This window comes from Vanellus vanellus (assembly GCF_965231255.1).
Source record: "Vanellus vanellus genome assembly, chromosome: Z".
NCBI classification, from domain to species: Eukaryota; Metazoa; Chordata; class Aves; order Charadriiformes; family Charadriidae; genus Vanellus; species Vanellus vanellus.
Genome location: NC_138908.1, coordinates 77,847,800 through 77,870,585, shown reverse-complemented (window position 1 = coordinate 77,870,585; position 22,786 = coordinate 77,847,800). Strand labels below are relative to the sequence as shown.

The 22,786-nt window shown below is 46.4% G+C and overlaps 1 protein-coding gene across 1 annotated transcript; it reads right to left on the bottom strand.

Moving 5' to 3' along the window:
* Nucleotides 1-1,221: 1,221 nt before the first annotated feature.
* VCP (valosin containing protein) lies at nt 1,222-22,711 on the bottom strand. The gene is made up of 17 exons (XM_082497007.1): nt 22,553-22,711; nt 17,654-17,765; nt 17,104-17,276; nt 14,681-14,823; nt 13,556-13,686; nt 11,670-11,801; nt 11,158-11,260; nt 9,119-9,252; nt 8,729-8,864; nt 7,576-7,688; nt 6,750-6,914; nt 6,517-6,639; nt 5,217-5,429; nt 3,659-3,967; nt 2,600-2,755; nt 2,119-2,273; nt 1,222-1,700 (listed from the first exon to the last, which is right to left on the bottom strand). Exons 1-17 carry the CDS (start codon nt 22,567-22,569, stop codon nt 1,595-1,597), a joined length of 2,421 nt encoding a protein of 806 aa, XP_082353133.1. The 5' UTR covers nt 22,570-22,711; the 3' UTR covers nt 1,222-1,594.
* Between the last annotated feature and the right edge of the window lie 75 nt (nt 22,712-22,786).

The window sequence follows — 22,786 nt, the reverse complement described above, 5'->3', positions numbered from 1 at the left end:
CCCACCATCCAATGCCAGGCTTGCTCCAGCCTCCACAGCAGACAGATGCCAGGCTGGATCTTCTCTCAGCACTGGCCAGACGGTGATGGTCCCAAACCAGCAAGGAGGGAGAAACTCACCCCCTGACGGAGCTGGGGAAGGTTTTGGGGAGAGTCCTGGAGAGGCCCTGGAGTGGGTGTAGAGCAGCCCTTTCCCCCTTCCCCAGGAGGCTGAAAGCAGCTGGTTCCTCACCCCGTCTGGAGCTGCCTCTGGGAAAAGCTGCACTGGGAAAGCAAAACCACCATCTGTGTCCCTGCAGAGCTTCCAGGTGCCAGTTAACCCCAAAACAGGGCAAGTGAGGGGCAGGGAAGGCACCGGCCCTCCCCTCCTCAACCTCCCTGCCAGGGAACAAGGTGATGGTCACCAACGGCCTTCATCCTGGCAGGAGTCAACAGCAGCATCTTCTCTAACAGAGGTGGAGTGAGGACAAGGTAGGAGCAGCACTGGCAGAGCACACTGAAGTAGGGCAGAGCACCGGAGCTGCCCACCCTCCCCAGGGCCCTTCGTGGCCTCCTACCCCAGCAGGAGGTTGTGCTATTTAAATGCAGCGTTCCCAATTTCATTGTTTCTCCCCACTGCTGCACACAAGGCCCCTCTCATGGATAGTCACGTCCTCCTGCCATTTTGAGACTCCCCTCTCCCATTAAATCTAGCTGGTTTGATGGAGACCTCCAGGATCTGCCAGGCTTTGGGGCAGAAATTCCCACTACTGGGGGCTTCACACAACTCCTGCCAGGGAGGAGGTTGCCTTCTCCAGCATGGCTCAGCCCCAAAAGTCCGGGCCACCCTTCTGCCACACAACCTGCATTTAATCCTCCTTGCAGAAATCTTCAGCTCCCACACCCCTGAAAGCCCCCTCGTGTCTGGAAAAGTGCTTGGAGCCAAAGCAAGAGGAGGTCGGGCAGCTCACGGTCAGCATCAGAGAAGCAACGCCAGCGACCTGCTGCTGGTCTCTCTTGCTCAGTGCCTCCTGCCAAGCCAGGGCAGGGGAGAGACACTGCCAAACCGATTTCTTGCATTAACTCAAGCTCAGAGGTGTTAAGAATGAGGAGCAACCCCGTACAAAGCAGGGAAGCGCACGTACAGCTGGACTCCACCAGAGTGAGGCATGCTCAGACAACACCCGAGACACGGGTTTACAGACCACACCAGTGCCACACAAAGGAACTGCCGGGGCCTGGCTAGAGTTTTGTGGGGTTTTTATTTTTTTTTTTATTATTTTTGTGGGTTTTGGTGTTTTTTTTTGTTTTGTTTTGTATTTTTTTTATACAGGCTAGCGTTGTACCCTTTGCTAAAGCTGCTGATTCTGCCACATAAACTAGAACAGAAATTTCTCAGAAATTAAGTCAGTTCCCCTCCTTGTTAATTCACTGTCTGCCTCCCAACTGAACACCGGTCTGGATTGGTGTTTGCAGAAAACATTCCCTGTACAAAGTCTGACGTGCAGCTACACTGTTCTGACTGAGGAATGAAGAAGCCGAGAGTCCACTGAACATTGGATTTTTCCCTGTACAACGTGGCCTGATTTGGAGTTTGGTCCACCGAGGACAGCAAGTTAACCGTAGAGATCGTCGTCATTGTCTTCGCTGTACACGTTGCCCCCGCTGCCTCCTCCTGTGCCTTGGCTGGGACCGGCGCCGCCCTGGTTACCCGATGGGAACCTGTGTGCAGCAGTGCAGAAGGGGAGAGAAGAGACACTGTTCAAAAGCCTCCTCGCAGCTCAGCACCATCCCCTCCCCTCCATGCCAACACCCTGGTGCGCCACATAGGACAGGCAGGAGAAATGGGATGAAGCCTTACAGCAGGTCACGCAAAATGCTCATACGGCTGCTGGATGTCACTCGTGTTTCAGGAAAAAAGAGACAATGGACTTAGGAGCACTAACAGAGTAGCTACAACCAACCTGCAGCACAGCCTACACCTGCCACATCATCTACTGGCTGCTGTACATACTGGGGAGAATAGGAAATCACAGCGGAAGAGGGGTTTGTTACCCAAAATCCAGCAGAAAGCTGCCTTGATGCTCTGCTCTGGGGCCGGCTGAGCCACGCTGCCCTCCCATAACTCCCCCACGGTTACCTGAAGCTGCCGAAGCCACGGCTCTGCTGTAGAGTCTGTGCAAACATCTCGTATTTCCTGATGTCGTTGTCACTGACAGAGCGGCGAGCAAAGCGCATGGCCTCCTCAAAGTGGTCTCTGCGTATTTCGGGAACTGGGTCATCCTCCTCCACTTCCTGCAGTGGGACAGAGGGCCCAGGTGAGCCACATTGCCGAGCTCACCACCCACAGCCTTCCTCCTGGCCAGGATGCTCCAACACCCGCCAAGGCAGGGGCTGGAGAGCAAAGCTGCGGCAGACCGCGAGTCAGGGCTGCAGCAGGGACCTTCTGAGCAATGCCGTGAGGCACCCCAGGAGGCCCTGAACCTCCCACAAGATGAGAACAAAGTGCTCCAGCTCCATGCTCTGTGTGAGAGCCCACTTGTCCCCATACAAGGATTACAGAGAGGAACACATCACGCCTCACCCACTTGAGCGGGGAAAGCTCAGAGGGCCCCACTCACCATGGCAGAAGGGTTGGTCTGCCTCTCGCGTTCTCGCCTGATCTCACTCTCAATGGACTCACGGATGGCCAGTTTGCAGGCACGCTGGCAAATTTCTGTCAGGTCGGCCCCCGAAAAGCCATTGGTCATCTTAGCTAGGAAATCCAGGTCAACATCCTAGTGAAAAAAAAGAGAGACCTCTCCTTAACACCTTGCAGCCTCAGGTGACAGAGCGATGTCTCCAGATCCCGTGGTACCAAGGCGCTGCCTTTACTTTGCCCAATTTTGAAAAGATGAGCTGTTAAGGTTCTTGTTTCTGGGAAAAGTTAACCAGACACAAAGGCAGGCCACATCCCCCACACACCCAGCAAGGTGCTGTGAAGTAGCTGTAAATGCCTCTGCACTTGTGGATTTAGGATACGATTTGCTCACGTTTCAGCATTAGGAGTCAAATGAAACTGTCAGACTGGAAATGGAGACGGGGCACAAGTAGACCAAGAAAACCAACCTCCTCCTCCTTACCCTCAACCGAGGGGGCAGTACTGCAGCCTCCTTTGAAACTTTGCTTCCCAACAGCACCTAAAAAGCTAAGCTTGGCACAAAAAAAGCTTGACCACTCACTTGACATCTGCTTTTCTCCAATTAACTTGCATTATTGCCTGCTCCCTAGGCAAGGGACATAGCTCTTGCCTATGATAGAGTTCAGCAACAATTAACTGCAATGCTTCCGCTTCAATTTCCCTTTCCCACCCCCGTGTTCTACATTTACTTTTCTTTCTGAGTACAAGAATCTTTTCCATCTTGCCAGAACAGGCTTTCCAGTTCCCACACCGTGGGCAGAACTCCACCATGTGACAAAGACTCGCTGCGCTCACACCCTGACACCGAGCTTCGTTGACACCTAGCCTCAGAGCTCAAGCCTCCCCCTACCTCTTCACTTCCATCCTTCAAGGACTAAAGGTTTCCCAGCTCTGTATTGCATAGAGCAGCCACCAGCTCTCTGCTCTGTTCCCAGCTTGTGAGGAGCACATACGGCACACAGCAAATCCAAGTCTGACACAGTCAGGGTGCAGATCCTACCTTGGCAACTGGCGATTTCCTCAGGTTGGCCTTAAGAATAGCAACCCGGGACTTCTCATCAGGCAGGGGGATATAGATGAGTTGATCCAGGCGGCCGGGGCGCAAGATGGCTGGGTCAATGATGTCTGGCCTGTTGGTGGCACCGATGATGAAGACGTTCTTCTTGGTGGACATGCCATCCATCTCTGTCAGAATCTGGTTGATGACACGGTCTGCAGCACCACCACCATCGCCAATATTCCCGCCTCGAGCCTTTGCAATGGAGTCCAGCTCATCAAAGAAGAGCACACAAGGGGCTGCTTGGCGGGCCTGCAAAAAGCAAATGGGAACAATTACTCCATGTTAATATCACCCAGTGAGTAGCACAATGATTTCACAGTAAGCCTGCCCTACCATTAAAGAAGCTCAGAGGAGTACCAGACCACTGCTGCTGCAAGAGAACTTGGAGGAGCTGTTCCAGAACAGCCTCCCACCGCACAAACCCTCAATCAAATTCTCCTGAACAACAAGCTGAATTTTCCCAAAGCTGGGAGCACTGTGAACATGGCAGAAGGGTGGTAACTCCCATGCCTAGAGGGAAAGCTGGATCCAGTTTGCCTGGACTAGAAGTCTCCCTGCAAGACCTGGGGATGTTAATTGGTTATTTAGGCACTCAAGTATCAGTACATAAGATATATCCAATGGAAGGGGGAAATCCAATCGTTGTCTTCAGATACCTAATGGTTATTTATAGGGGAAAGGGAGCCAGATCTTTCTTTGAGGTGTGCCGTGAAAGGATGACAAGACCACAGGCACAAATAGCTGCAAAGAAAATTCCAGTTAGAAATAAGGAAAAAAAATTCTTCACAGCAAGAGAGCTCAACCACTAGCACAGAGGTCCAGAGAGGACAGGGATTATCCATCCCATAGCACATGTTCAGAACACGAGGTGCTGAGCAACCTGATCCAACGTCCAAGTTATCTCCCTGCTCTGGACAAACAGTTGGACTAGATGGCCTCTGAGGTTCCTTTCCAACCCGAACTTTTCTCTCTCACTGTCTTTCCAACTTTGTTCTGTCAACACCTTCCCTGACCACAACAGCAAAGATTCCCAGGATAATCCATGCAGATACCTTCTGGGACAGGAGTCAACACTATCTACAGGGCAACTGGGAAGTAGCAGTGAGCTCCCTTCTAATCCATGTATACTGCAGGACAAGAACCCACAGGATATTTTGAAAATCTGTAGATGGTGGCAGCTAATGAGGTGTGAAGGTGAGTTTTCAGGGATGTGGAGAATACCTATGCCATCCTAATGCTAGCCTCGCTAAGGCACTGGGGCATTTATCATCCCATAAGAACAGATACAAACTGCACTCAGAGAAAACAGTTTAAATACTTATGTTGCCAAAGAGGATTAATTTCCCACCATCAGGAAAGCAGCTTCTGCTCTCAGTGCAAGCGGGGAAAGCACAAAAGACACAAACAAGAACCAGGCCAGGAAGACAGACGCAGTGGAGACAAAGTTCTGGGAATACCTCAGCACAAACATAGCACAGGGAGTAGAAGAAACACTTACCTTGTCAAAGATCTCGCGCACGTTGGCTTCAGACTCGCCAAACCACATGGTGAGCAATTCCGGCCCTTTGATGGAAATGAAGTTTGCCTGACATTCATTGGCAATGGCTTTGGCCAGCAGTGTCTTACCACAACCAGGTGGCCCGTAGAACAGGACCCCTTTTGATGGGGTCATACCAAATTTGAGGAACTTGTCTGGGTGCTCCACAGGATACTGAAGGAGAACAAAACAAATAAACAAAAAACCTCTCGTGTTGAGGCAGAACAGGCCTCCATCTTAGAATCACAGAGTGGCTTGGGTGGGTAGGGGCCTTCAAACATTATGTAGTCCAACGCCTCTGCCATGGGCAGGGACATCTTTCTCTAGGTCAGTTTTGTTTCTCCTGCAACCAGAAACACCACCTGAGATTTCTGGTGCATTAAACACAAGATCCTGCCTGCTTGGTGCTACTGGAGTTTTTAAATGGACACAGTTTTGAAAAGCACCACAGCTAAATTAGAAAGCTGCCTTAAACAAACTATCTACCTCTAAGGACTAAGTACCAGTTCAGGAAGTTTTCCAGCATGCTTAACCCCAACTTCACTCTGCCCTGCAGGAGCAAAACCGAACAGCTCATTATCTAACCGATTCGTTCTGCTCTCCAGAGACAGGCCAGGTGTCTGATGTGAGGATTTATCCTCCGCAATGAGGTCAGAGATAGGTGATGACCTTAACATCAGAGAATTAGATTGAAAATTAGATTCTTTTATTTGCAGACAGGATATTTGTACAGTGCCAACTGAAAGGAGGAATGCATCAAACCTAAACCATCCCAATGCAGCCAGCAGGTGTTTCCACAAACCATTAACGTCCCAGTCTTTTCCTTTGTAGTAGGCTTTACTATTCCTTCTCACCTGTCCCTGTGCTAACACTGATGGGAAGCCCTTCAGAGGCTCTCTATATGAGAATCTTCATCCACTTTCTGGCATATATAGCCACTACATAAGAGGATTCTCAGCAGTGGTCCCACTGCTGGTCTCCATGTAAGAGAAGCAGATCTGCTGCTGTTTCTGCAAGTAGCACAACACCCACCCACTGTAGACTCAGCTAAAGAAAGCCTGATGCTGCTTCCCAGCACCTTCCTCTCCAAGTTCACTCAGGTGGAACAGCATGGTATCTTTAGTCCATTGCAAGCAAGTACCACAAAAAACCTCTCATTTACTCTGTTGACAGCCCAAACAGGAATCTGAAGTTGCTCTGGATTTTATTATTACAATTATTTTTCAAGCTGACTAGTCAAAAATCTGCTGGAAACCCTTACCTGTACAAGCTCCTGGAGTTCTCTCTTTACATCTTCTAGACCACCAATATCTTCCCAGGTAACTTGTGGCACCTCCACCACAGTCTCCCGAAGAGCAGAAGGGTTGCTCTGGCTCAGAGCCCACTATTGTTAGAAGGAACAGTATTATATGAATTCTAACTCATTATGTTCACTTGCTTCAGATAAGCAATTAGACACTACACTCAAAAGAAAGAGGGGCACTCCTGCATTACCCTGAAATCATCCATGGTCACAGCCAGCGAGTTCATCACTTCAGCATCGATGGTTTCATCTTCTAGGTCTATGAGATCCATCTTCTTTCTGATAGCCTGAAGAGCAGCTTCTGAGCAAAGAGCAGCCAAGTCAGCACCAACGTGGCCATGGGTCTCGTTTGCCACCTGAAAGCAGAGCACTGACTATGACTCACAGGGATACAAGCAAGCGCTCTGCAAGGGCAATGCATGTTTTGGTCACTCACTAGGAAGCGCAACAAAGCTCTGGAGGACAGGAACATCAGTGCCTTGCTGGGGATTCAAGACAAGTGCTACCCAATATTTAACAGGCAAAGACACCACTGTTCCACCTCCTACTTGAGATCAAAGCTGCAATAGGAATTCAGATGGTCTGCAGCACAATAACCCTGAGGACTGCAGTTCTTCATTCAGGACAGAGATTCCAGGAAACATCCAGGTTTTATGTGGTGTCCAGTGTCACCACAATGCTCACTCAGCTCTGTGTGAGCTGTTTCAGGCACACTTTGCTTTTAAAGAGAATGCCACAAAAGACAAACACAGGACACTGGCAAGGCACTTCCAGAGTGGACTGATACACATTTGTTTCACTTAGCCATGCCGTTCTCACCTAGGGAGTGAGGATTTATGGTCACTGGTAAACTAGTCAGAGGGAAGCCCAGAGATCATACATTTACACAGTTTCATGCTGTCCTAAACGAGCAACCACATTTATGTAATCAAGCCTTAACAACTCTTCTACTACAAAAAAGAGCATCAGGAATGCCTGGTCTGTAGAGACAAGCTTTCCTCATAGCATGCTATTCACCTGTTCCAGATCCACATCATCAGCGAGTTTCATATTTTTCGTGTGGATCTGCAGGATCTCCAGGCGCCCGGTGGCATCTGGGATGCCAATATCCACCTCTCTGTCAAAACGACCTGGGGAGTAGAAAATATATGTTAAGCTGCTGATTCTGTGAACTAGAGGAGCTGCAGTTGCTGCCTTCCTCTGACTGAACAACACGATGACAAGCCACAAACACATACAATTTCATAAAATGCCAGAGCTTTGGGTCTCTCTGAAGCATCTATCAGCACACTAGCAGAGTCACATCAGAGAAGGAAGAAAGGCCTAAGCCATTTAGGGAAAGCGAAACCACTGTATTAACTAGAGTTCAAGATTATATGACGCAGAGGACTGCTGGTTTAGTAACTTTTTCTGAGCCTCATTTTTAGGAAAATATGCATCCCTGAACCAACATACCATGAGACATTTTTGTTTATGTCTACCTTTATGTCCTCATCAAAGGGGTCCGCAAATATTGAGAGATTTAGCTTTTCACAACTTTCATAGCAGTACCCAAGTGGTGAAAAACATGAATTGCCGCAATATCTGGAGAGGCCGGAAACCTAGGTATTGCTGCAATATTAACTAAAGAACATACACCCATCATTGGCTTCTAGCCATAGCTGTGCATTCAGATGCCTCGCTACACGTTTAAGAGGCTGTTTTCCCCTGCACACTCAACTGGTTTGCTATTACAGACCTTACCAACTGCTCATAGACCATATGCGCAGTCACACTGCAAAGTTTCGAAAACCTGAATCTCAGATACTACTGGATTTCTCATCAATACAAAAAAAAAGAAATGAGAAAATTCAGAGCCTTCTGCAACCTAAGGCATGAACATCCTTTTAAGCTTTTACTCCTGCAGTGTGTCCTGAAATAGCTTCACCTAACAGAGGCTAGCACACTTTTCCACTTCAAAGCGTTTTTTTATTTCTACAAGTTCTAACCTAATATGGCACAGAAAATTATACTGAAAGCTGGAAGCCTAGAAATGAATTTCAAACAAACAGCTGGAGACAAGTCAATAGTTTATGTAACACATAGAAGATGTTTAGTATTAATTTCTGCTCAATCCTTCCAATCCTGTAACAAAGTATGTGATACACAAGGAGACTGCAGTCGTGGTTACCAAATCGCCTGAGTGCTGGGTCAATGCTGTTAGGTCTATTGGTAGCTGCCATAACAATCACGTGTGCTCTCTGTTTCAGTCCATCCATAAGAGTCAACAGCTGAGACACTATGCGACGTTCCACCTCTCCATGTGTCTATGGAGAGAGAAAGCAGTAGTTAGGCCAAAAGCTCTACAATACAGCACAGGAGCTAGGACTGCACCAAAGCGGACAGATGCAACAGCCACCAGCTGTTAAGAAACATCATGAACTGTATCTGATTCTTCCCATGCCCAACTGAAATCAGAGGTCAAGTTAAATACTGCTTTACCCTGTTCTCAAAGGCAGAGATTCACACCAGCTGCTACCCAAAAGGACACATTTCTTTACCTTCTACAGACTTTCTTTACCTTCTCTCTCTTAGGAGCAATGGCATCCAGTTCATCAATGAAGATGATGGCAGGAGCATTCTTCTCTGCTTCTTCAAAGGCTTTCCTCAGGTTGCTCTCAGACTCCCCAGCCAGCTTGCTCATGATCTCAGGACCTGAAAAACAGCAGCACTGTGGCACCCAGAAGAGAGGCAGCTAGCCCCAAGGCATGCAGCTGCATTTTTTTTAATACGACATTCACATGGGAGAATCTATATTTCAAGCCAAAGCAAGTACTATCAACCAAGTTTACTAAATTTGCAGCTGAACAGGCAAGAACAGAGGAATTACTTTCTATTATTATTCTGATGTTTCAGTTTACTCTAACAGAATACAGCGCTAATCAATGAGCTACCTTTAGCTGCCTCTTTCCTTACCCTATTTCACACTTGGTGAGCTTCTCTGTAATGTGCCACCACACACTGCTAATGCCAGTCCTAGCTTGCAAGAGAAGCAATCAAATTATATGGTGATGAATTATCAGGGTAGGGAAGGAAAAAGCTGTAAGATACTGAAGCGGCCTTGCGCTTACATTACACAGGTATACATTTACCTCTGTAAGATCCTACAAATGATTTAAAAAAAAAACAACAAAACAAAAAAGCAAAAGTCCAAATCCCATCTCCTCTCAAGGAATAAATAAAAAAAATATAAAAATATGTAAGCACATCAATCCCAGAAGGAAGGACAGCATTCCCCTGAGATCTCCTACAACTGCTGAACACTAGTCCAGACTTACAGATGTATTCTGTTTTTACAGATTTTTCCATCACGCTGATGAGAGTGGTTATGAAAATATGCTTCTAAAAGATCCAAGAAAAGAAACCTGAGCCCCATGAGTGCAAAGCTGCTAGCTGACTGAAGCATGCCAGCTGCAGAGACACTGGTGTGAGCAGGTACTAAGAGTGTTTCACTACAGGTAACTCACCAGTTCATACCAGCTCTGTCTACAACACCGTCTGCAGCTCCAGGCTTGAGACCCGCACACAGTGAATGCATCACTAACTCTGACGATGTTATTTTTATTATGCAACAGAAGTACAAGTGTCTAAACAAATGGCTGGCTCATTAGCATTCAGTGACAGCTTCCACACACTTAGGATGTATATGACAAGGGCGACATATGGTTAAAACTAGCCCATTTACACCTCATGTCTTGAGATACAACGCAAGTAACTTCCCTACCACTGGTCACTGCTACCCTGTGCTCTACACTCCTTTGCTATCATCATGCTATCACCTTCATGGGTGTACGTGATTGTAACCAGAAAACCAAAGCAGCACTCCTTCAGTACAAATGTTCAGGTACTCCAGCACTGACTGGAGTTGGACTTGATGATCTTAAAGGTCTTTTCCAGCCATAACAATTCTATGATTATATGGCTGTAAAATGGAACAGAAAAGCAGTGAGGAAAATTTAGAATTTGGTTCTTACTGGACATAAACCCATAACCCCATAACCATCTCAACTGCTACAGGTGAGAGTTATCAGTAGGAGGTTCTGCCACTTGTAGCTAAGTCCCAAGATACTCACTATAGCTTTCAGAAAAGTTCCTCCCACTTAATGTTCCATGAAACAAAACAGGTCTTGTGTTTTACTTGAAGGGAAAGAGAAATCCACAGCAGACCAGTTGCTTTTCCTAATGAAACATGGTCACAGCAACAGAAACAAGTGTCTTGCACCCATAAACTTAGGATAATCTCAGCACTTCACTCCCAGCTCTGCCCTCACCAATATAAATGAACACCCAGATAGGCTCCAAGTCCCTGCATTGCAGAGCTGTCTTCCAACCACCCTGCTACAACACAGTCAAGCTTAGGGGAAGTGCAACTACAGATGCTTCCACACAAATAGCCTCAAAATGTCCACAGAGACATACTTGAAAGAGGTAAGGAAGGATGTCAGGGAGACAATGTGGGTCTACAAGTCCTGTTAACACCACTCATTACCATAAGATGCATGAATGGATGGATGAATGAGCACACAGCAGATCTGGGACCAAAGCAGCCACAAAACTTACCGTTAATCAGGAAGAAGAAAGCCCCCGTTTCGTTGGCCACTGCTCGGGCAATCAGTGTTTTACCAGTGCCAGGAGGACCATATAGCAGGATTCCACGTGGAGGCTGAGCACAAAGGCAAGGGACTTATGTGGTGAGCTAGTATCTGAATGCCTAAGTAGCTTCACAGTGAAATTGTAAGCATTTGATAAAGCCAGTCCGAAACTGTGATGCAAACTCATGCAACAGCTGCCATCCCAGCATCGCTATCAACACCCTTACTAATTTGCATGACACACAAACAAAACCTTGCCAGTAACTGACAGCACCGATTCAAAGCATCACTCCACTTTACAAGTTGCCAGTACTTTAATCTGTGTCCAGAATACATAAGGAACCACTTTCCTAACACCAATATTAAAGAAACCCCCCAAAATTACTTATTGCCCCCACCAATTCCTCATAAAACTTCTGAGATCAAGAGCTATCTGCAAGAGCAAGCCCACTCATCTGCCTGGTGCACACAGGGACTTACCTTCACCCCTATGGCCTTGAAGAGTGCAGGGTGTCGGAGTGGAAGTTCCACCATCTCTTTGATTTGAGCCAGCTGCTTCCGGCAGCCACCAATGTCATCATAGCCCACTTCATTCAGTGACTCCTCTTCATCCTATCCAGAAGGAAATATATTAAACATGCGAGTGAAAACAATAGTTCAACAACCTCTCCCAGTCTACAGGAGCCAGGAACACAGGTTTTTACTCATAGCCATTTCTTTGCTGTCTTGAGAGTCTCACTTTCAAGTCTTCCTGGTGCCTTCTGCAATTATTTTTTAGCTGTCTTCCCAGACACACAAACAGAATTTCATGCACAAACCTAGACCTCACTGAAGCCCATCCCCTTGAATGACAGCCTCTGCTGCCAGGTTCCCTACAGACTACAAAACAAGCTCCATGACCCTCTGATGTGGCTAACAAAGATAGCAATAGACAACGAAGCTCAGTATAAAATATACTTATTTGTTAAACTTTAAGTGGTACCTCTAACTACTTGACATACTCTAGCTACCATACAGTTCTCAGACATAGCATTGTCTTTAGGATTGACTCAAATTAAGACAGAATGATAAGATCCAGACACGTAGATAAGATCAACTGTAATCAATTCTTTCAGTACAGCATTACAGCATCCATTCACTTGGCCGTCCAAATCTCTACTGGCCTTAGTTATTTGTAACATTAGGCCATGCTAAAATAATAAACCAACACAGCCTGGAATCTCAGAGGGGCTCGGGCCAAGCCCCACACACAGGAACTACTACCTCAAGCAGGTCATTCAAGGTCTGGCCCCATCAAGCACTGAAGGTCTCCAGGTTTGGAGATTCCTGCCCTCTGGGCCATGCTCCAGGGTTGGTGGAAATCTTTTTCCTAGTATCTACTGGGAATGTCCCTTGATACAGCTTATATCACTGCCTCTAGTCCTGTCCCTGGCCACAGGTCTCAGAAGAGCCTGGTCATCTACCCCTTCCCACCAGTAAGTCTGCCCTTTTGCCTTCCCTTCTCTAGGCTCCATCATCCCACTCTCCCAGCCCCTCCGCATTTATTCTAACCGCCAACTCCTTCACATTTTGGTAGCCTTGGCTGAACTTGCTCCTATCTGTCTCTGCTATGTCCTGAAGAGCCCAAACTGGACTCATCTGGTGCCCAGACACAGTCTCACAAGTGTCACATAGAGGTGAGTTTTTCATAAGGCAGCCAACTACAAATCAGCACTCACCCGGATTTGCAGACACTTACTTTATGAAGTATACAACCACCTTAGCTCATTTCTCTGAGATTTCCTACTCTGTGATGGTAAGGTGGCCAAGACCTGACAGAGAAGCCACTCAGGCTGCCTCAAGCTTGGGAAGCTCAAGGATAGATATTTTAAAGGACTAGGGAATTTTGTTTTTATTTGTTTGTTTGTGTTTTTTTTTTTTTTAATCAACCATTTGGAGATTTTCAAATTTCTCACTGAAAAAGCAATAATTGCTTTCTTTTCAGCTGGTATGAAATTTAGCAACTTTGTAAGTTCTCCCTGCTTCCCTCCCTCAAGCGAACTTTGGAACTAAAAGATGCATCTAAACCCAGCATGAGTTATCTGGAAGCAGATGCAAAACCAGCTGCTGCCAAAATATGGCAACTCATCATCAAACCTACGCATTGGTGCTATCTCAGCATATGAGGAAGGACGCTGGAAGTACATTTCTCTGACTATCTTCAGCAGCAGCTCATCTCCTGAAACTGGAGTTTCTAACCGTTATATTCAATACACAAAATGCCAAAACAAGAACTGCAAACACTGCTGCTCTCAAGGACTGTCACAGAAACAAATTTCAGACAGAGGGGATCCAGTAGAAGAACCACATGGCAGGAATCTGCTCACCTCTCGTTTGATGGGCTCTCCTTCACAATGGATCACAGTGTCCGGAGCCACTATGCAGTATGGACTTGGATCTGTTTCCACCACTTTGAACTCCACCGCACGCATCCCTCCACGCACCAAGAAGATGTCACCTGTGAAACCCCACACTTCAGTAGCCTGCTGCAACCGACATCTGCAAAATGTCAACCCTTGTACTACCAACAGCCTCAGAGGACAAGGAGGTGGGTTACACAGGCATACACTGCTGGCATTTTTAACACCACTCTGCATTTTAAGCTCCAGAGCTGAATGCACTGTGACTACCCAAGCATCGTTTAGACCCACAGCAGTTGCAAGTTCTCAAATTTCATCCAGTGACAAACCAGAAAACAAAACCAGCAAACAATAGAAAAGAATACTCTGCCTAAATACAAAACACAAAGGCAAGGAATCACATTTCTTTTCCATTCAATTTCAATTTAGCACTTCTAAAAGAGGCAAAAGGCCCTAACAATGAAAAATTCATTTTGAAGTTATTATAACTAGTTGTTACTAGTTATAACTGGTTGTCTCCAAAAGCAGAATAATATTTAATACTGCAGTAGGACTCCTGACTAAATTGGGCTACAGAAGCTGGCTAACTTCAACCTGTCTTTCTACTGTATTAGGACCTATTTGCTTCAGCAAAAGTGCTACTCAAACAACTCTAAAAGTGCATTTGGTTTTCTAAGCACTCTTCCAGTTATTAATTAAATTAATTTGAAGAAGTGAATTTAGTCAGGGTGCCAGCTGGTATATCCAACCAATCGATTAATATGTGGGCAACTCCCAAATCCCATTAAGTGGTAGCAACTTAGTTTAATGAGATTTTCTCCTGTGTTCTAACTGAGGCTTTTCTGATGCTCTCCCATCCCATGTAGCAAAAAAACGCAGAACTATCAAGCTGCTCTGCCAGCCAGCAGCAGCAATCACCCTTTCTTCTGAAGATCAAGAAAAAATTTCATCAGTACCAGCAAAATCTCACTCTACACATGTCGGTATAATGCTTCATGGAGATCTGTGCAAGCTCCTAGAAATTCTCTTTATTCAATCTCAGGACTAGCTCACACTCGCTGCCATCAGGACTTCAATAACAGGCGCTATTACCTTTCCTGATGGGTCTGTATGCTTCCAGGAAGTACGGCTTGAGATAGACCTCAAACAGATTCCCCGTGATCCCTTCTACCGTGTCATCAATTGGCAGCACATGGATACGTTTGCCATATTTCACATCTGGGCAAGGCTGGATGCTGCAACAGAAGAAAACTCCAGTTAACCACAACATGCTGGACTTACATGAAAAAGGCAGGGATGCCCCTTCCCAGGTCAGTACAAATGCCAGAAAGGACCCTCCAAAGCCCCGGTGAGACTTCCCACCTGCATAAGAACATCTCAGTGCTGACAAGGTAAATGAAAGTCATGCCCATCAAGAGCTACTCTTTGCAATACACACTTTCCTTCACTCCTCTCAGCCCTGCCCAAGACTGCTGGGGAGTTTCATACTTTCTTCCTACCCCCTGCTCTTCTGTAGCCCCCCTCGCCACCTCCAAGGCACATTCAAAAGTTACTAAAGACCTGCAAGAGTCATAAGCTAACTTCTGTTTCAACAAGGAGCTACTGCTGAACCAACTGCAAGGGAAAGGGAGCTGGGGGAAGCTCTTTGTTCCCTCCTCACTCTCTCATAACCTGCTACAGAGACCAGAGCCCCTGTTGCTGATAATCCTGTTTCTGAGCAAAGGCTCTCACAGTACCAGCCAAGGGTAACCAGCTTACAGCCAGGCATCTGTCAGTCCCACTTTGTGGAGGCTGACATTTAGGTCTGAAGGCTCTTTCGCCCGTTTTAAATAAACACTTCAGCTATTATTTTACAGTGTAGGCCAACAGTCTACTGTAGCGATAGCTCAGAGTTATCAAGCTGTGGCAGAAAGCTCAAACTGACTTTGCCAGCGAAGAAAAGCCTATGTGGAACTGCAGTTGAGCATATGACTTTTCATATGGGACTTTGCTCAAGACTCTTGATAGATTCTTCTACCACATGCTTAACAGAGAGGACGTAGCAGAAGGGTAAAGAAAAAGACAGACTGCCCCAGAAGGAAAACAGTTGACAACCCACAAGCAGGAAGCAATTAGCGCGTGAATCTGCATTTTGGCAGAAACCAGGCCACAGAAAGTAAGACAATAAGTAGTTAAAGACCAGCAAGAAAAACTTTATGGGCAAGAGGTGTGAAAATTCTCTGACCCTCACAACAAAGCTACAAAAATCAGTAACACATTCGGAAGGCCATGAACTACTACGGACACGGTCCGAGCACAGAAGGGGAGAGCACAGGCTGAACTGTCATACTAGAAATGACTCGACAGTAACCTCACATGAGGTTAAAGTCAGGATTCACCTTTATTTTAAACTCACAGACTGCCTCAAAGCACTGTTCTGTTCCAAACACAGTGGTGTTTAAAACGCACTGTTCTGTTCCAAACACAGTGGTGTTTAAAACGCACTGTTCTGTTCCAAACACAGTGGTGTTTAAAACGCACTGTTCTGTTCCAAACACAGTGGTGTTCAAAACATTTTCTAGTGGTAGAGAGATGGGTGGACAGCCTCATTGCTCTACTCTACAAAGTTTGTATGAAACACATTTTTCACTTAAAGATTATTCCAGATAGCACCCCAAAAGTCTAGTGTCAGAAACCAGGCTCCAAATTTCTCAAGAACATGCAGGATATTCCAGATTAGGAAGATGCTCTGGAGGAGGAGCTGTCAGCCCTCCCATATTTAAGCCTGAAAATTAGCATATTTATGTATAAGAAATGCTCCCATTCCCCTCCCCCCACTCCTATCACAGAATGGAACCTGTCTCCCGTAAGCAAAGATGTAGTCTTCAATGCTTTCCCAATACTTTCTGCAAGTGTTGCACAGCAAAATCCCTGCCACACTTTTAAAGCATTCCTAATTTTAAAGTTACTTTTACAACAAAAATCAGAATATAAACATCCTTTGGGGATTTTTAATATTGCTATTTGACTGCTTCGTGGTTTCATCACTCATTTCTAGCAAGTTTTAATTTCTGTTTGCCATAGGGCGGGCAGCCCAAATACTACAAGGCCAATTACAATGTTGCTTAATGCCTTCCACAGTTAACACTGTAGACATTAAAAGTTTAGACAAGAAAAATTTGAGAGTTCACCCAACAATGTAAATTTGGGCAGATGACTATGACAACGGTGGGATAACTGAACCATTCAATTTAATGACAGGACCTGGGCTAATAAAGGTCCTCAAGAGACTTCAAGAATCTTCAGCGTAATTTTTTAGTGTTAATCCGAATATACATACAGCCAGAAACACATGCAAAAGCAAACAGAGGTCCCCAATGTAAGCCATGCACTTCAACACATTTCTGTGATCTACTCTGGAAGATGTAAGAATACTTCCTGCAGATCCTGCCTCTGCTAATGACTCAATTCAGAGCCAGCGCACAAATTATTTAGGCAACCCAGGAATACGCAACAGTTAGCAAATGAGTCCTCACCTAATCACGTCACCCAGGCGCACTCTCAGGTTGTTGCGAACAACCCTATTCATTCGAATCTTCTCATCTGAGCAGGTATCGTCTGACAGAACAATACAGACTGCTTCTCTCCTCTTCTTTCCTTTTAGCAGAACAGTATCTCCTCTGAACAGTTGCAATTCATCCATTTTTGCCTGTAAACAGTAATAGCATTAGAATAAGCTTTTGACAAAATGAGAATTCAAGCATTTGAAGGAGAGTTACTTGACTTTAGAGAATTACATCTTGGAAGTGATGTACTAAATCCACAAGGATAGTGGCTCCCACTACACTGGTCAAGAGCTAATCCTGAAGCCAGACTAAGGGCACAAGTTCAACTGAATCCTACAAATTGATAATCAAAATACATTTTATCATGGAAGAGTGTCAGAAAACAAAACAACCCTCCCTTACCCGTAACAGCTGCAGCTTCTGACACAAATACTTAAGATTCATGTTGCAAAGTTACATTTCAAGTTAACACAGCTTGCAAATTACCAGATTAAATGCTTTGCTTTTACAGATGACGCACCTGGGACAGTGACACAACACTGTTGTCTTCATTGATGGCTTCATCAACAATTAACCGATTGGGCCTGTTCTTCTGCTTCAGAATAGCAGTCGATAAGTCATCCGCTTTAGAACTGGTGAAGAAAATAGAAGTTATGAGGCTGAGTGATACTGCTCACCCCTTTCCAGCCACCCCCCCTGTTTTCATCTCCATTTCCTACAGGTTTCTTTGCTGTCTTGTTGTTTAGAAACTATACTTGTTTGTAAGACAAAGGAGAACATTTTTCCCAGGCACTAGTTGCAGGAGCTCAAAGCACAAAGTTTTCTGTCAGTAAATACAACTACTTTACTAGCCTCAAATGGAAATAGCTATGAAGCTATCTATGAAAAGAAGTGGTCGGTGAGATGTTGCTGACTGTAAGATGTTTTTCCTAAAAGAATTAGTCAGACTCATCTGAAATCACATGTAACCACTGCCACCGAAACAAAAGTTCAAGTCTATTTGGTGTCAAATCCCAGATAAATAGGGGAATTACAGGACAATACTGCAGCTCCCCTAACAGGAAGAGTTGTAAGAGTTTAGCCTGTCAAGGCCTATTAGTTAAACCTAGCAAGCCTGCAGAAATAGTCAAGTGCTCATGAAAAATGGGGCTTTCTTTTTAGGATATAAGCACCTTTTTAGGATATAAGCACCTTTCCATAATATTTTCACAGGAGTCATTGCAGCTCTAGCCCACTACACCACAACAAATATGACAGTGAATTTGTTTGCCTTGACGAGGTGGAGCAAATCAAACAGCAAAGAAATGGAAGAAAGGCAGATTAAGCAATTCCCTTCAAAATCTAATACAGCAAATAATTCACTGTATGAAAGAAATATGAATTTGAATCAGCCAATGCCCAAGGAGCTCTTGGAAGCTGCCACAACAGTGGCAGACTGTTGTAACTTCCCTTGTTAGGCACCTGACTACTTTCTCCAAGTATTCCAGATGTGCCACTGTCTAAGGTTGGAACAGAAAACTTTGCACATTTTGGGTTGATTCTGACAAAGAAAATAAAAGAAAGTCTTCATTTGCCCTAAGCAAGCAGCAAGCACCAGCAAAGAGCAGGGAGCTTTGTGCACAACAGTGTTGGCCATGCACTTTGGCTCTATTTTGCTTTAGGGACAAAATAACCAGAAGAAATCAAATCCTGAGTGGAAGTGGCAGAGCAAGCAGCTACACAGCACAAATGCAGACTGTGGCAGTAGAGTGTCACTTGGCACACTCACTGCATTTTTAAAAGTACATCAGAGAGGGGTGACATACCTACAGCGTGATGTTACCCCTGGTCTCCCTGCCCCTCAAGACAGAGGTTTTTCCAAGACAGACTATGTGGTATTGGCTCCTTTCTCTGACACTTAAAAGGCGGAACAATACCAAGCAAGCCTATGAAGGCAGCAAGCTTGTTTCCAAGAGGTTTTCAAGCTTTGCATAAGCCCTGGAAGCATAGGAAACATGGTGGAAATGAGACACAACATTATTTTACGTGAACGAAAGAAGGAGTCGTAAAACACATCTTTCCTGGACTGCCAGAGAAAGCTGCATTTTTCCTCTCTACATTAACAAGTGCAAGAGGTAAGAATCGACATCCATCCCTTTCAATGTGAGGTGTACAGACCCTTTCTCTGAAGCCAAAAAGACAGAAGAAAGGCTGCTGGATACATCCAGGAACGAGCTCATGGATTCAACCTAAAACATGGTCTTGGCAGAGTCCTAAAAGGTCTGGGATTTCCAGGAAAGCTGAATGCGCAATAAGAAAACTGAACTGATATACTCCCAGGCCAGAGAGGATAAAACCAACAACCTACTTGTAAGGACCCTGCCTCGGCATTAGCGCCTGGACACTGGAAATCAATTTAGCAGGTAGATTTTAAAACTTGAGCCAAGGGAGACCAGAAGAAACAATACTCCTACTTAGGCTGTTCAAAGTGTGAATGTAACTCATATCTTTCTGCACATGACATGTAGATCCAAAGGCCTTTTGATTAGAAACCACTGCCAGACTTTAGCTACATAAACTGTCACTGAAACTGAGTGGCTGTCCCTCAGGATGCAGAGTTGTAAAAAACTAAAAAAACAGTCTGGGACACACGATAAAAATAAACAGAAGAGGAACTGGGCAGCAAGTGGAAGCTTTTGGACAAAAACTGTCAATAAACCAAAAGCTGTATAAATCTGGGAATAAAGTTCAGATACCTCCTGACACACAGCAGTGCTGAAGAGCACAGCAAGAGGTCTGCTTGGTTCTGCTGAATGTGAGAAAAAAGTTTTAGTACTGAAGAGCTGAATCTACAGCTTCCAAAGTAATACAGGAGGGATGGATCAATGTTGTCAGTACATTACTGCACTTAAAGCAACCAGAAAGCTTGGAGGCATTAAAAATGGAATAAACATCTCCAAGAAACAGCAGGCAGGCATCTTAATGCATGAGGTCAGCTTCAGTTACCCCTTATTGCAGCTCTCCTGGGGGTTCCTTATGCTGTAACTGAGATGACGGAGCAAAATACGTCTGGGCACCTCAACCACGCGCAGACAATCCCCAATATCAGTCCATCAAAGGAGAGCTTGAATGGAAAATACCAAGCAGGAAAGCCTAAGGCATGGGTTGGGACTCTCCTACCAACCTCCCTATGTGTGCTGGTAAAATCTGGCAAAGGGCAGGACAGACAGCTAACCTAGGTAATTTTTAAAGCTCCTCAATGAGTCTCCCGTCAGAGAGAGCCTGGTGCAAATCCTCTAGATCATATCCCTTACTCACCCCTTTTGTCAGCTCCCTCACACACTTCCCCTCTCACTCCTTTCTTTCACTGACTCAACAAAGAGATAAACTGAACACAAAATGTAGCTTTAAAGCTGGTTTGAAATTAAAAGGAAATTCAAAGCCTGCATCAAGCCTGCCCCAAGACAGAGGCCAGAAGTGAGGACATAGTCCCCAGCACAGCGAATGGCCAAACTTGCATATGCAGTGCAAGACATCAATAAAACTGAAGTAAGTATGTACTAGCCCTAAATACCAACAATAAATAGGTTCCCGGTTCCCATCCTCAGCCCCGTTTCCTCTCTCAGTAACACAGTCCAAAAGCCCCATTTGTCACAGGGGAGGGGTGGGGACAACTTTTTACCACTTACATCACTTCATCGTTTTTCTCTGTGTCAAAGCTCCCCTCATTCAGCATGTATCATGGCCAGGCATTATACCAGAGGTACCAAGAGCAAGAGCAGAAAGTAATTACCAATTAGTGATTATTTTGAAAACGGCTACCAACCTCCAAAGGTCCGCTGAAACTAGGGAAATAAGTTCTTCCTGCAAGCCTGTGCTAAAAATATAATGAACAGGCACTGACTAAACCGATTCCAGCTGCAGTAATGAAAGTGAAACAGTCATGCCTTCTGTATGCTGGTGTGCCTTTTTATCAATATCCTCATGAACCTGCTTCCAAGCTAAAACCTGTCACCAGTTTCTTACCACCCTGAACATCCATGTTACAGACTGATCTGGTAAGTATTAAAAAAAAAAAAAAAATTGAAGAAAAATTTTATCCATTGAAGCAAATAAGTGAGGTATTTGATGATTGCAACCACTTACTGGAACAGCACATGGCAAAGAAGTGGTGAGTCCATACCTGTGCTCAAGATGCCAAGTTCTCAATCACTGTTTCAGACAGGTAGGCACAGAAAAAACGAGTATCCCTTTAGAAACTGCACTCCCTCAGCGAGTAGCATTGCAGAAGCTATGTTAAGCCCAATTCAGCAAGATGGCTGCCAACTGCACTGACCCAAAAATGGCAACTAAAAAGTAACTGTTTTTCAGTTGCAAAGTAACTTTAGTTGATTCCCGTGTGGTGAAAATAACTTTGCTAAAGTAGAAATTTCTTTCTAAAGACACCGTTCACCTCACTTAGCTGCAAAATATGCCTCTGAGACCATCACTTCCGTCAGAAAATCTACCATGGCCACTGAATTCTTGGCACGCCTTGCTGGAACTGAGTCAGTAGAACTGAGCAGGTGTAATTTCAGGAGTTGCAAAAGAAAAGGTGAACGTAAACGACAGACACTAAAGAGACTGAAAGTGCCTCTAGCAAGTCCATGAAGTCACTTTAAGTGTTCTTGAATGTGGGAAATTTATCTTTAGGTTCTATTTTTACTTTTTGCAAGGGGCAATGAAGTGGCTTGTGCATGTGGGCCGGAAGCTGAGAGACTACTATTACTCAACTAATTTTTGAGAAGCATGAAAGATGATCCTCAGCCTGGAATTGAAAACGGAGTGAGGCAAGGCACCGGAGACGAAAATATAGCCGATTGCCTCAGCTGCCACGGAAGCCAGCCGGGCACAACATGTCTGCCTCTGCTAATGCCAAGTCACTTGCTAGCCCTGGCCTGAGGGCTGCTGCGAGGAGGGGACCGGGACACCCCCTCCCCCCCTCGCTGCCCCGCCAACCGCTCCGGGGCCTGGAAGACAAAGCCCTCCCTACATAAGGCCTAGCCCAGGCGGGAGGGCGCGGGCCGCACCAGGGCACGGCAGGCAGGCGGCCGCGAGCAACGCGCGGGGACACGGCTGGGGCTCAGCGTGAGGCCCGGCCCGGCCCGGCCAGGCCAGGCCTCGCCTTCCCTTCCCTCCATCCCCGCCCCCCCCCCATGACTCGACACTTCCCGGGGAGGCCCGGCCCGGGGGCGGCGGGGAACGGCCGATCCCCCTCCCGGCACCGCCTCCGCCTCCTCAGGGCCTGCGTGACACAGCGGGACGGTGGGACGGATCGGGCCCGCCGCCGGGCCGCGCCGCGCCGCGCCGAGGCGAGCTAAGGCGAGCTAGGCCGGGCCGGGCCCAGCGCCGCCGCGGCGGGGCCTAGGCCGCGGCCTGCCGGCGGGCGGCCCGCACTTACTCGGATCCCGAGGCCATGACGCTGGGGGGGAAGGGGCGAGGGGAGGCGGGCGGCGGCGGCTCCTCAGGACGGGCGGCGGCGGCGGGCGGCGGGTCTCCGGCGGGCTGGCGGCGGTAGCGGGTCAGGGCGCTTCGCGCTGACTGAACCTCACAGCCGACTCATCGGAAGCGGGAAGCTCCGCCCCGCGCCGCGCCGCCTCGCCCGCCTAGCAACAGAGTGCGCTGACCAATCGAA

What these genes read in the sequence shown, in the direction of transcription:
- VCP (XM_082497007.1), bottom strand. An exon ending in TTGCTCCTAAGAGAGAGAAG is followed by an intron (nt 8,865 to 9,118) that starts GTAAAGAAAGTC and finishes CTCTCTCCATAG; the next exon opens with ACACATGGAGAGGTGGAACG. An exon ending in AACTCCAGGAGCTTGTACAG is followed by an intron (nt 5,430 to 6,516) that starts GTAAGGGTTTCC and finishes GTTCTCCTTCAG; the next exon opens with TATCCTGTGGAGCACCCAGA.